Genomic DNA, 15,041 nt, shown 5'->3' with positions numbered 1-15,041 from the left:
CTTAAGTCCAATTTTCTTACCTTGGCCCATGCACGAGGTTGCCTGGTTGCCGTGGTGTTTGCTTTTGTTTCCCCCCTGCGTGGATCCACTGCTGTCCCAACAAGAAGTCTCGGGTCGTTTCTGGACACTGTGAGGTGGTTGGGCCCTGGGTCAAGCGAGCCACCCAAAAGCGGGTAGGACGCGTCTTCCCGCCTCAGATCCCCTTCCTGTACACAGGTGGAGGATCCCGGACGAGCCCCCAAATTGTGAGAAATGCTCACAGTAAAAACCGGGACACAGGACTTGAGCAGTAAAGCGAGGCATTTATTCACAAGTCTGCAGAGTCGGGCGCACTCTCAGCCAGGAGAATGTACGCCCCAAGTAAACAAAGAAAATTGGTTTATAGTAATGCGTTTAGCTCCCCCTTCCTAACACGATTAGCTCCCCCATCTCTCTCTTTCTCCCCCATTTCTCCATTACTGGTTACTCTGGAGTTACAATCTAACACAATTATCTAAATGCCCCTATTGTGATTTGTAAATATGCTAATACCGTCAACTCCCTTCTCAGAGACCCTCTAATTACATTTGCTCTTTGTTACTACTGATTTTCTACTAGTTTGGGGGTCACTATTTCCTTGTTTCCTACATATCCATGGGTCGTGCATATAAGCTCCTTGGCTTCACCCTATCCCATATTATTCTTAACTCCCCCCTGTCTATCTTGTGCCAACCGATTATGCTTCTTAATCCCTGCACCATATTCTCATTTATCCCCCCCCCTCCCAGCTGATAACCCTCTAAATGATCCTCATACCTTTGATTCTGCTCCCATTCTGGTTTGCTTAGTAGGATTTTGTTTTTATTTTTTAGATTCAGTTGTTGATAGTTGTGTTTGTTGTCATTTTAGTGTTCATAGCTTTGATCCTTTTCTTAAGTAAGTCCCTTTGACATTTCATATAATAATGGTTTGGTGATGATGAACTCCTTTAGCTTTATCTTGTCTGGGAAGCGCTTCATCTGCCCTTCCATTCTAAATGATAGCTTTGCTGGATAGAGTAATCCTGGTTGCAGGTTGCCTTTCATCGCATTGAATACTGCTTGCCAGTCCCTTCCTGCCTGCAAAGTGTCCTCTGAGAAATCAGCTGATAGTCCTATAGGCACCCCCTGTGGGCAACTCTCCGCCTTTCTCTTGCTGCCCCCAGGACTCTCTCTTTATCCTTCACCTTTGGCATCTCAATCATGATTCGTCCTGGTGTGGTCCCCTCTGGGTCCAGCTGGCCTGGGAACCTCCGTGCTTCCCAGACCTGTAAGTCCATCTCCTTCACAAAATTGGGGAAGTTTTCCTCATTTTTTTCAATTCTTACTTCCTCATTCTACACAGGTCGACTGTTTTTTTCTTCCTTATGTCCTAAATCATTGATTTGAACCCCAGTTTCCTTATCTTCACCATTGGTTTTGTGTGGATTTTCCTCCGTTTCGCTTAGCGCAGCCTTCACTTCTTCTCTTATGCATTTGCTGTACTCAAGCATATCTGTCAAGCCTGTGAGCATCTTTATCACCAGTGTTTTGAATCTGCATCTGTTAGGTTGTCTAGCTCCTCATCTGTTAGATTGGCTATCTCCTCGTTGCTTAGTTCTCCCACTGGAACCTTGATCTGTTCCGCCTTTTGGGTCATATCTCTGTCTCCTCATTCTGACAGGCTCCTGTGTTTGTTTGCCTCCATGTCCCAGGCAGAGCTGTCATTCCTACTACATTGTAAGGGGTGGAGTGTTAGGGATTCATCAGTAAAGGGCGACCCATTTCACCACGTTGTGGCGCTGTATGTGGGGGAGTGTTCTGAGAGGGAACAATGCCACCTGCCCAGTACTTGCCCCTTTTCCAGGCACCTCTTCCACTTCCTCACCGGACTGGTGCCTCTCTAGCTGCTGCCCTGGCTGTCGTTCCCAGAGCAGGTGGGTATGCGGACGTTCTAGGTCCGTGGGGGCCCTTTGAACAAGTGGACTCTGGAGAGACCAGCAGTTTCTGCCTCTGCCCCAACCCCCACCGGTCTGCACAGTCAGAAGCAATGAGGCTTGATTTTCCCCGGTGCTAGGACCGTGAGCTGCGCAGTCCGGTGAGGAGCAGGGAACGCTCCCCAGGTATCACTCCTGACTTTTTAAAACGTGTGACTGCTCTTTCCGCCGGCCTGCCACTGCCGCGCTGCTGCCACCACCCCGTCTCCGTCCTGCCTACCTGTCTGGATGAGTATTTCTTCGTTATATCTTTGTTTGCTGGACGTCCATGCAGTTTGACTTTCTGGAACTTCTGGTTGTTTCTAGTTTTGAGATAGTTGTATTCCTTCTTAGTTGTGGAGGGAGACGCAGCGTGTCTGTCTACGCCTCCATCTTGGCCAGAAGTCTAATCAGGTTTTTAGTCTCTCAAATCTTACAATTTTGGAGCTGTATGTTGAATTTTTTTTTTTCTTTTTCAGAAGTTATTTATGAACTCTGTCTTCATAGTGCTTTTCTTTTTTCTCACTGGTGAAAGCTCCTGAATGACTACAACAAGGATTTACTACAACTGTAAAATTCCAGTACAGTATTCCCTCACTTATTGTGCGTATTATGTTCTAGACCCCCCCCGCGATAGGGTAAAATCCGTGTAGTAGGAACCTTACATTTATTTTAGTATTTATATATATTTTAAGGCTTTATAAACCCTTTCCACACACTTATAAACTGTTCCCATTCCCTTATTAACCTTTCCCACTCCCTTATTAACCTTTCCACTCCCTTATTAACCTTTCCACACTTTTATAAACACTACCTATGTTCTTAAACACTTTCTGCACTCTTAAACCTATGTAACTTTAACAACACACGTATACAGTACCACAAAATCCCACTATATAGCGAAAATTCCACGATAAATAATTAAATATAATATTTTTTAAAATCCTGCGATACAGTGAGGCCGCGATAAGTGAACCGCGATACAGAGAGGGACAATTGTATATTTGTAGCGTCTATTCTTGGCTTTATTTGTTCTGTGACTGAGAGAGAGAGAGAGAGAGAGAGAAAGTAATACCTATTCCCTGTTTCCTGGTTTCCTGGAAGTGGCAGTATTAGGTAAATAACTCTAAAATATAAAAAGAATAAAGTGTGTGTCATAGTAGGATTATAAAAGAAAACATCGGAAAGAGCAGCTCCCTGTGGTTTGAAAAGATCAGGAAATGCTTCATAAATGTGAGGACACTTAAATTGGAACTTGAAAGATGAGCGAAGTATTTATAGTCAAAGAAGTAGGGAAGTGTATTCTAAGCTCACAGAAAATGTTGGGCAAAATACCGAGATACAAAGCATAGTTTGCATTTGGGGAATAGTGTGTACCTCGGGAAGTGCAGAACATAAAGCTTGGCAGGGTTACAGTTATGAGGAGTTAAATGAGTACTCAGTTTGAACTTATTTGATTTGCAGGTAGGGAACATTATGGAATTTTTGAAAAGCAGGCTAGCTATGATTTAATTTGTGTTGTAGTGCTTCAGGCAAATCTGTGAAGGGCAGATTATCTTAACAGGGCAGTCAGTTAAAGTCAATTGTAGTAGTCCAACCAGAGCCCTTAAAAAAAAAAAAAAGATTTACTTTTAGAGAGAAGGGAAGGGAGGGAGAAAGGGAGAGAAACATCGATGTGAAAGAGAAACATTGATTGGTAGCCTCATGTACACACCCTGGCTGGGCAACCCAGGTGACTGCACTTTATGGGATGACACTCAGCCAACTGAGCCATACCAGTCAGGACCAGGGAGTCTTTTGAGGCCCTGACCTTGTATGGTGGCTAGCAGAATGAAAAGAAGGGGGCAGAAATGAAGCATTTCCAAGATAATGTTAAGGGAATGCACTGCACTTCTTAGCAGTGTGAAGGAGACACTGATTAGAGAAATGTGATGCTCAATTGCTAATAACTCAAAAATGGCCAGTATAAGCAAAAGAAGGGTAAGATTAGGAGGAACTGTAGTAGTTGGAGACTAACTGAAGTGATAGGGCTCAGCTGTGTAAATTATGTACAGTCTGCTGATCATTTACTTAATCTACACGGTGGTTTTCAAAAACTAGAATGAATTGCCAATGTCTAAAAATTGGAAAATTTAAAGTAAAATCTGATATTTTTAGTTCTTTTGAAATATTGGATGATCTAGCAAGCAGACTCATTTCTTTTTGGCAATGTAGTTTGATTCTGAGTAGTGTCTGCCTCCTTTAGGTGGAAAAATGCTCTTCAGTTTATCCTAGTTTCCACCCAGCCTAAAATACAGTAGGTATTTGAGTTTTCCACCTCTCATTTACAGAATTAGTTATATATAGTAAAATAGCCAAAGAGATGGAGGGTAAAAAGAAATTTTAGATTGTGGTATTGGTATTATCAAAAGCCTAAAGCCGGGAACAAATATGATGTAAATGAGATGGATAGGATAATAAAAGAATCTTGTGGCTGATTCTACACTAATATTTTGAAAAGTAGGGCAAATGGGATTGGCAAATTGGTCAAAGTATGATTGTGTATTGTGTAATTTATTGAAAGACAAAGGAAAGTTGGGATATGATAAGCTAAATGAAAGCCTTGATGGCAAGAATATTGTCTTATTCAACTTTACACTTCCAACACTTTCCCCAGAGTGGTAAGCATATTAAAAGCAACACTTAATAGTGATTCAAATGACTGTTGAATTATTTTAGGTTAGTTGGGTTTGCAGAACTGTATAGTGGATTAAATGGGAACTAGTAATGAAATGAAAACCTGAATTTAGGCTTATTGTGTAAATGGTGAGGATAAGATTTGGAAGGAGGAAATACTTTCTTATGAGTTAAAGACTGTGAAGGAGGATAAAGAATCAAAGATGACTACATGGTTACTGGTCTGAGAGATTAGAACTACAGAGCCAAAGAAATGGGATGTTTTGAAAACAGGACCTAACTTGGGAAAGAGATGAGAGAGATAAAGAATTCAGTCTTTAAAAGGCATAGTTGTTTATTCAACAAAAATGTACTGAATACTTACTCTGTTCTATTCATGGTACTGGTAATATAGCAGTGAACAAAGCAGAGAAAAATCTCTGCCTTGTGGAGTTTACATTAGAAAGAGGTGGAATGGGCAGACAAAAAAATAAATAAATATAGAATATTATAAGATGAAAAATGCTATAGAGAAAAATAAAGGAAAGAAAGAGACACAGCAACCTTGGGAACAGGGAGTGGCAGGGAGGTGTGAGAATGAAGGTAGAGCAGGAAACCTGCAGTTTTAAAAAGGGTGCTCAGAGGAGACCTCACTGAGCTGGTGATATTGAAGCAAATTTTTGAAGATGAGTGAATGAGCCGTGTAGAATCTGAAGAATGTCTCAGGTAGAGAGATTGACTTGTGCTAAGGCCTAAAACTGGAGGTTCTTATAGAATTTAAGGAATAACCAAGAAGCTCAGGTGGCTGGAGGCTGAAATAGAAAATGAGATCAGAGATCAGTTAATGGGGACAGATGGGAGGGTGCCCTGATCATTAGGTCTTTTGGTCAGAGTGAAGAGTTCAGCTTTCCTTCTAAGTAAAATGGGAATCTATTGGAAGCTTTTGAAGAAAGTGGCATGACCTGACTTAACATATGCATTAAGGTAATGACTGGCTGCTGTGTGAGAATAGACCGTTCAGCAAGGATAGAAGCAGGAAAACCAGTTAGAAGGCTTTTCAGTAATTTAGGCAAAAGGTAATGGCGTAGAGCGGAGGGGTAGCAAGAGATGTTCAAGAGTAGTGTCAGATTCAAGATATGTTTTGAAGATGGAGCAAATCAAGTTTTGATGACAAGTTGAATGAGGCATATGAGAGAAGATTCAAGGATAATTCCAAAAATTTTGCATGAGTAACAGATAGGAAAGATTTAGGGGAGGTAGTTATTTGTTTAGGGACAAGAGGGAGATCAGGAGTTCAGTTCTGAACATGCTGAGTTAAAAGTGTCTATTAGAAACCCAATTGAAGTGATGGATAGGCAAATGGAACCTGAATTTAGGAGAGAGATCCATTCTGGAGACAAGTTCAGTAGTCATTATATGGATGTAGAGCCAGAAGAGTAATGAAATTGTAAAGTGAATGAGAGAATTTAAAGAAGAGATATTGGGACTGAGCCCTAAGCATCCCAACTTTAAGAGGTCTGTAAGAATAGGAGGAGCCATTAAAGACTGAGCAGAAGCAGCCAGAAGAATGAGGATTGTAGAGTCCTGAAAGTGAAGTCGATCTAGTAAGAAGAGAATTTGAGAACTGGTCATTGAATTTGGCAATATACAAATTACTAATGACCTTCACAAGCAATTTTGGTGGAGTGGTTGGGTAAAAGCTTTGTTGAAATGGAATTATAGGAGATGAGAGGAGAAAGTGGGATCAAGGATTTTTTTAAGATGGTAAAAAAGATGTTGTAAACCAGCAGAAAAAAATTGATGATTCAGGACAAAGCAGAGGGTTGCTAGAAAAAAATCTTTGAGAAAGACAGGGTTATGGAAATGTGTACTAGTAACAGGAGGGCAGGTAGTTTGTATGAGGACAGATACTGGTACAGATTTGGTGGTAGAAACTTGAAGTTTTTTCTAAATGTTCCCCTGTAAGATTTTTTAGTGAGATATTAAAGTCTTCAGCTGAGAATGAGTATGAAAGAAAGTGTTAGGGGCTAGGAGAAAGTTGAGATTGCTACTAAAAGAAGTGAGTGTAAATGAACTTTGGAAGTGTGTGACTGCCAGGTAGTATAAAGAGCCCATGTATTGTTCTTGGGTATGTATGTAAAACGAAACCAGATGTTGTGACTCTGTGTTTTTTTTCCTTGCACGTAGGCCCAGAGTAGGTGAAAAGTTAGATTTTACCAGGTTTGGAATTTGCCAAGTGTATGTGATGTAGAGTAGAGGAATTGAGGATGGAAGACAGTGATGATTTTAGTTGATCATGGAATTTAAGATTGGTAAGGAAGGACACAAGGACAAGAAGACACTGGTAGGATCAACAGATTATAGATCCCAACAGAATTAGAGAATTGTTGGGATATGTGAGAAAGTTAAGCTGGAAAAAATTGGAGATGGTGGTCGCGTGCAGTGCTTGAAATTGCGATTATGGAGGGATTGCAGTTATGAGTAGTTACAAGGTCAGTTTAAGATATCACTGTGGGAATGAGTAACTGAGGTATCTGTCATACAGAACAGAGTATAGGAACAGACTTCAAGGAAATGATAACCCAGGGTATTGGAGGAATAATCTATGTGAATATGAAAGCATCAATAATTAAGACAAGAGTTATGTTATAGGGATGAGCCAAGTTATTCAAAGAATAAGGGCTAGTAACCTTTGGGTCTAAAGAAGAGAGGTATGTGGATGATGTAAATGTGACGAGATTCAGTGCTGGAGTAGGATGGAAATGTCCTGTAACAGCTAGAATAAAAATTCTGTATTCTTCGTTATCCTGAATAAAATAATAATTTCCAGTTGTTGATAAAGCTTCCAAGTGAAGATTTGCGAAAGTTAAATGTTAATTTCTTATGGATGCATTAACGAAATGGGAAGAAGTTTAGACTCCTGTTTTATCACAGATTATATAAAGATAGATAATTGTTGGTTTTGCATGGGCTGTTATAAAGAATAAATTTTTGGTGTCTTAACAGATGGGAAATAAGGCCAAGATTGGAAAATATCCTTTTAGAGCAAAGCAAACTGGATACATTCTAAAATCAACACAAAATTCTTACATCAGAAATGAGAAACTTTTGCAAAACAAGAGAATTGGTTCAGAAACTTCACTGGCAAAAGGTGAAAAAAATAGTATGGCTTTTTCACTCACTAAGGATTTATGCAAGGAGTATGCTGATAAAGACTGTCTTCGTATCCAGAAAGAGATTTCTCCTGCAACCTCTAATATACAGAAAACTAGAAACACCATAAATACATCTGTAGTAGCTAAACAGAAGCCTTGCAGAAAACACATCACAGGTGAAAATATGAATAGTTTGGTGTGTCTAACACAAGACCAACTACAACAGATTTTGATGACTGTAAACCAAGGAAATAAATCTGTTTTGCTGGCTGAGAATGCAAAGGAGGAGGAAACAAGTAAGACTTTCTAAAGCTTTAATTATTAATTTTATTGATATAAAGTGTTCAGCATTTCAAATTCATTGGATTTTATGTAACTGTGCCTCTTAAACTATTAACATGTAACAATTTTTAAAAATATTCTTTTAAAGAACATTCATATGCATAATTACTTTTATAGTTATAATATGCCATATTTTAAGGTTAATGCCCAGAATATTATTCTCATGTACATAGTCCTAAGAAACCCAGTTTTATGTGGACTCTAGAGAAGATGTCATTATAAAACACTATTGTACTTATTTTAGAATGTGGAAGACTTTACTTACATTAAAAATAATTATATAAGATTATTATATAGTGTTCTAAAAGAAACTAGTATTTCTAGTGAAAATTAAGGGAACCTTACTATGAAGATTCGACTTGATTGCTGAAAATGTAGGTTTTCTTGGTCCCCACATTTTGCTTTTCCTAATTTAATTCTCAATCCATGCTAAGAATTGGCAATACTATCTTTTTAAAGGAAGGAGTAGTAGAATGTTACATGCCTTCTGTTTCACTATCCATAGTTTTATTGTGTTTTTAAAAGCCTTCTTGTTTCAGCTTTGAGCTAAGGAATTGTGAGTATGAGTAGAACTACTAAATTGTGTGAGGCAATAGTAAAATATTCAATAAGTAAAAATCAAATTAATTCACCAGAAGGAGGCCCCATAACTGCTTTGGAGACCAGGTACCTCTTACATATATATTCTCAAGGTGCTGAAATGGAGTTATTTACCTTCTCTTGGTCTAGATTATTTTTTGTAAAATTCTGAGAGAGCTAGATTTTTGTCTTTTAGTCTAAAATTATAGTTCAGAGAACAAATATAAACACTTAGTAGAGATAATAGGAGAATGTTAACAAAGTTAAAAGTAGAATTTGCCTAATCATATAATGACCCGCATATTAGGTATGCTTTCTCTTCACTAGGAGAACTAGCACATGAAGTTGCAATAAGAATAATTTTTGAGCCAAGTATATAAGCCCATATTTGGAATAGATATTATAAATAGCTGGGCACAGAGACAGCGGTCCATGGTAAAGTTTTTCCCTAATTTCCTAGAGAAAAATAAGGTTGAGATAATTAGTTTTTCATAAAGCTATTTGCATTTATTCTCAATAAAGTTGTGAATTACGTGTCATTTATATTATTTATAAAATTGTTGTTGGCAGGAGTAAATGGATGTTTATTTTTTTGTTGTTGCTTGTTATTTGATACAGCTATTTCTATGGCTTTGGCCATACTCTTAGGCCATTTAACCTCTGTTACTCAGTTTCCTTTTTTGACAAAAAAAGGAATTATAATACCCACTTCAAGGATTGCTGTGAGAAGTAATTAATTATGTAATGTGTAAGGCAGTGTCTTTTAAATTGCATAGCAGTATGCCAAAATCAGGTATTGTAATATACATAATTTTAGTGTTAATTTTAAAGCATGCATTTTACTTCCTAGGTCAGTCCAGTCTACATTTAAAGAGTATTCCTAATCAGCCAAAGGATGAGTACATTATGGGACTGCTCCCAAAAACTGAGGCTGTTTCATATGTCCAGGATGAAAATAAATCCATTTCAAATAAAAATCAGGAGACATCTAAGCAGTCTGAGCAGAAAATTCCCATGTATGTAACTAATATTTATTGTTGTGGGGTCATCTTGTGAATATGGTTTTGCTTTTTCTTGACTTTCTCGTGAAATACTCTGAAGACTAAGAGCTAGTTAAATGTTTATTAATATTTATGGAGTATATTGTGTAGAAACATAATAAGGTTTCTGTTATTTTTTGTGTTTTGTCTCAGAGAGAATGTATGGAAACCAGGTGACATATTCAGTACACTGGGAGAAAGAGAATGTGATAGAAGTTTACTGGAAGCAAAAAAAGCCCAGTGGAGGAAAGAGCTTGGTAAGTAATTACTTTATCATTTATAATAGTTTAGTTGGTTTATGGAATATATATTGAGTATGAACTATATCTTTCAGTATAATATTATCAAAAGTCTTGTTTTATAGCATTTGCCATCTAGAGTAGTTCTCTGTAAATGCATAAGAAGATTGTGGTTTAACATTTATTTAGGTTGTATATTTTTATTTGGCACTCTGTGCTGTGTACCAAAGGTCAGAGGAGAGCATCACTATCATTCTGGAGCTCCTGGATTTCAAACAAAGATTCCTAAACTATTCTCATTTCTTGAGAATCCATTATCATATTTTTCCATTACAGAAATCTTATGGGTTTAAAGATGGTTCTATTTAAAAATAATTGAGTTCATTTTTTAAAATAATCAAAATGTTCTAATGAAGAATCATCAATATGATATCAATTAGTATATTCTGTACAAAAAACAAGCTTATTGCTTTTTGTCAGCCTGTAGATACTGTACAATAGAAAAAATTTAATTTGTAGGGTCTTAAAATATTGATAATGACTAAGAAACTTCCATTACTCCTTGGACTAGACTTAGGGTCCAAAAAAAGAGATAAGCAGAAGAAACAGGGAATGAATTGATATTGAAAATGAAGATAACAGAAGGATGAATAAATTAAATGTATGATAGCAGAGTCAGAAAATTTGGAGATCTGATGTATGTTTATAGCATAATTTTAGCTTTAAATATTTTCTTTCAATACAAGTTTAGCTTATCAAAATACAAAACTTCTGAAGTAAGTTGGAACTACTGTGAAATGACTGAAGTGTTTTATGCTTTGATTATCTTAAAAACACAATTTACTATCTTGATACTGAAAAGCATATCTTTCTATGTTAAAGCTATGCTTTCATTCTTGGACCCACAAGATATTATGTTTTTTTACTTTTTCACAGTTATTAATAATAATGGCTGACACTTATGAAATATTTATTTTGTGCTAGGCCCTCTGCCGAAATAGGCACTATTATCACTCTCTTTGTACAGAAGAACAGGTTTAGAGGGGTGAACAATAGTTTGCCCATAGTCACATTACTGAGAAATGGTTGAACTTGGATTTGACCCCCATGGTTCTCTGAGTCCAGGGTTCTAGCTTTTAAGTCTCTTAGTAGTAATTGAATAAATATTACAGACAAGTAGAACCTCAGAATAATTAGCATAGTATGAGATATGTTGTTTCAAAAAATTTTCTCTTTATTGATAATTATAATAAAACACTTTTACATCCATTTGTGCCCTACTTAAATTTGGTTCTGATTAAATGTTTTCTCTTATTCCATATCTTTTAAAATTCTTCTCTGTCTTGTGAGTTAATCTCTTCCCTACCGAACAATTTTAATCTGTGTTGGAACCTGCACTCTTTAAGAAGGTCATTATTTGTTTACGTGATTTTTTTTTACAGTTTTTGTACATATTTTAAAAGACATTATTTACAGATGAACAGGTGGCTTTAAAGAAGAAAGAAAAAGAAGCTCCTGAAAAATGGAATAGTCCTTGGAAAAAATCTGAAAGTGATAAAATAGTATGGGAAAAACTTCAGAGTCTTGACCAGTCTAAGGTAAGAGTATCAAAATCAAGCATTTATAGAATCTAAAACATCTTAATTGCAGTTTTTTAAAAGATTTTATTTATTTTTTAGAGATGAACGGAGGGACAAAGAGAGAGAAATATTGATAATGTGAGAGAAACACTGATCGGTTGCCTTTCTGAGGCCCCCAACTGGGGACCTGGCCCACAACCCAGGCATGTGTCCTGACTGGGAATCGAACCGTTAACCTGTAGGTTTGCAGGCTGGTCCTCAGCCCACTGTGCCACACCAGCCAGGGCTTAATTGCAGGTTTTTTGTTTGTTTGTTTTTAATATAATTTTTTTTAGATTTTATTTATTTTTAGAGAGAGGAGAAGGGAGGAAGAGAGGGAGAGAAACGTAAATGTGTAGTTGCCTCTCATGTGTCCCCCAACTGGGGACCTGGTCTGCAACCCAGGCATGTGCCCTGACTGGGAATCGGACAGGTGACCCTTTGGTTTATGGGCCATTGTTCAATCCACTGAGCAAAACCAGCCAGGGCTTAACTGCAGTTTTTTAATGTTAAGCCATGTTCATATCATAAAGCTTATTTTTAAAGCATATTTATTTTTAAAAAAACTTTTCATATGATATTTGAAAGCAGTGTTATTTTGAATTTATTTATGACCTCAAGTAGTCTCTGTTTGCATTCTGTAAATTGTCTTACTATGTTAGTAGGTATGTGTAGAGGCCCGGGACACCATCTTTAGGCTCCTATAAAAGAACTCTACAATTTTTTTGATGACCACAGAATTCTATTACTGACCATGTGGTATCAACCATAAGGTTATCAAGTCAAACATAAGTACATACCAGGTGTCCCTCAGGTCTTACTGTGGTGACCTTTAAATTTTGCCTGTGTTTTATATAAGATAAAGAAAAGGTGCCCTTGTTTTTCTATTTGTTTTTAGACTTTTGCTAGTGTTTCCAGCATTTTGTCACAGTCTCCCAGTCAGGTAACAGTAGTCCAGGCTGATGGTCACACATTAATTAGAGCTGGACAGATTTCAGAGGTGAGAGAGGTGAGTCCCTAAGTGTCATTACTTTGAATATATATGTTTTTTAGTACTTGATCACTGTGTAACCTATTTTTCTTGGAGGAGTGAATATAAGTACTCTTATTTTTAATTATCAGTTATTTTTTACTAAGTGCATTGCGCTTCTTAAATTTAAAAGAAGTTATTACTATTTATTTTTATACATATAATCTCTTCTTCCTAGAGGACATTTACTTATTAAGAAATGTATTCTGAAAATAATACAGTAACCTAAAGAAATGATTCTGATGGTAGACATTTTAATTCAGTACTGGTAGATTTCTTGAAGAACCCCTCCAGATTTGATTGTTTGCATGGCAGTTTGTTTTGTTCCATATAGGGTTGACTTACCTACGTCAGGTTTGTAGTCTGTTGATAATTTTACATTAGCAAAAGGAATGATATCTGAATTATATTTTCCCACATTTCCAGAAGCACTTTGACTCTTAAAAGGCAAAAAAATTTCTTTTGATAGACATTCATTTTGGGAAAATCTATATTTCTGGTTGAAAATTTTAAATGTGTAAAGTTTAGAAGTTGATACATGTAGACACTGCTGAAAACTACTATTCGTGAAGTTGGTGAGAATCAGTTAGCTTATTTACTTTTCAACATTAGGATTGAAGAATCTTTAATACAAAAATATATTAAGTAATTTCAATTACCAGAATTTAGGTTGAAATGTTAGTATTGCTTAATTCGCATGGTTCTTTAGGGAATTTATTACCTGGGAGTAATAAATTACTACTATGGTATGGACAAATAATCAATCATTTGAGGTGACTTAATTTGTAAATAAAGAAATGACCATTTATATATATATATATATATATATATATATATATATTTTTAAAACAAAAGCATGTGTCTTTTTTTTTTTTTTTATAATCCCCCAAACTGTGAAGTTATTTATATTTTGGAGTCAGATATGGGGGTTGGGGGTGGGAGAGGACTAGAAAGCAAACACACTATCCAGGGCTGAACAACCAAAGATTAAAGAGTATGATTATCTACTTATTCTTTTACTATTTAAATGTAATTTTTATGTATTTGTGTATGAATGTGGTAAGATACTGGAAAGATGCTATTGAGAAAAAATGAATTGTGTTTAAAAAAATATCCTCCTTAAATACCTGAAAGCATTTGGTTTCATAAATCCCAGCCATAGCAGGGACTATTTATACTATCTGAATATTAAGTTATAACTTCATTTAATTGAGAGGAGGAGAAGTTTGGTTGTAGACAGTCACCAAGATAAATTTTGTTCAAACGTGAGGGGTAGTGCGTATAAAATGCTTAAAACAGTGGCTGACATATAACAAGTGCTTAATGATGGTGTTGAACAAATTCAAAGAGTCTGGAGGGTTTGGCAAGAAATAAATGATAAAGATTCAAGGATCTTAGTCTTTGCAAACTGCAAACACAACTAGACAAAACCCCAGAAGTGTTCTAAAGAAGAAAGAACAGTTCTTATAGAGAATAATCAGTTCTACATTCTTAGTCCTAGGATTGGTCCAGAATGGTTATCAGTCAGATGACAGGTAGTCTGGGTAGTATAGAGGATGGGTGCTAGGAGATGGGGTCACATCTGGTGGTCTGGATAGTGGATGTCAGGTAGTCTGTGTACATGAGTCCTTGAGGGGGTAATCAGAGGGTTATCCAGAGGTCTGATGTATACCCAGGCATTGATGCAGGACTGGAAAGTTTAAAAGTTTAAGTTCTCAAGCTAGTTAAAACAAGAATAGAATTGTTTCTTCATCCCTTCACCTACTTGATTTTAGTAATTTTGTAGCTTAACTATAGTGGCTCCATTTTATTTCTTCACTATATTCCTCAAAGGTTCGCTGTAGTTTTAGTTTACAAAGCAGGTCTATTTGGAACTCTGAGGCTGTTTAGGGTCAATTCACTTAACAGATTTCTTTATTGTCTCTCCTTGATTCTTAGTCTCCCTACCCTAGTTGAATGGTCCTGTATTCTCATCTGTATGTTGTTCAACCAAACATTCTTTTACACTGTGCAGCATAAAACTCCTTTTGTGTTTTTAAGAAATTTACGTACAGCCTCAGCCTTTTTGAGAATAACTTAACTTCATAAAACTTGTCCTTCCCTAATGACTATCACTCCCTGAGAAGTCTTAAGTGCAGGAAGTGTATTCTAATGTAGTCTCTAACATGAAGTAGAATGTGAGGCTATCATTCTACTAGCTTGATATTACCACTACCAAACCATGGTTCTTCAGATGGCCGACAAAAAATTCAATCTAATTTTTCCTTTATTTTTTATTCACCTTTTTTATTGTGTAAAATATATATAACATTTTTATTGTTTTAATCATTTTAATAATTAAAGTTCAGTGGCATTAACTTTTATTTACATTGTCACACAGCCATCACCATTCATCTTCTGAATTTTTTCA

At 36.5% G+C, this 15,041-nt stretch overlaps 1 protein-coding gene across 1 annotated transcript in view; it reads left to right on the top strand.

The window, feature by feature from the left end:
* Positions 1–15,041, top strand: part of CCDC66 (coiled-coil domain containing 66) — a 77,646-nt gene that overhangs the window by 12,502 nt on the left and 50,103 nt on the right. The window contains 5 exon segments of the mRNA XM_090284002.1: positions 7,634–8,078; positions 9,554–9,719; positions 9,897–10,000; positions 11,459–11,580; positions 12,500–12,610. Coding sequence (XP_090140128.1) covers positions 7,634–8,078; positions 9,554–9,719; positions 9,897–10,000; positions 11,459–11,580; positions 12,500–12,610 — 948 coding nt within the window.

The sequence above is a fragment of the Furipterus horrens genome, unplaced genomic scaffold (genome assembly GCF_987537825.1).
Source record: "Furipterus horrens unplaced genomic scaffold, mFurHor1.1.pri manual_scaffold_7, whole genome shotgun sequence".
Taxonomy (NCBI): domain Eukaryota; kingdom Metazoa; phylum Chordata; class Mammalia; order Chiroptera; family Furipteridae; genus Furipterus; species Furipterus horrens.
This window is presented reverse-complemented; position numbering and strand designations above follow the sequence as displayed.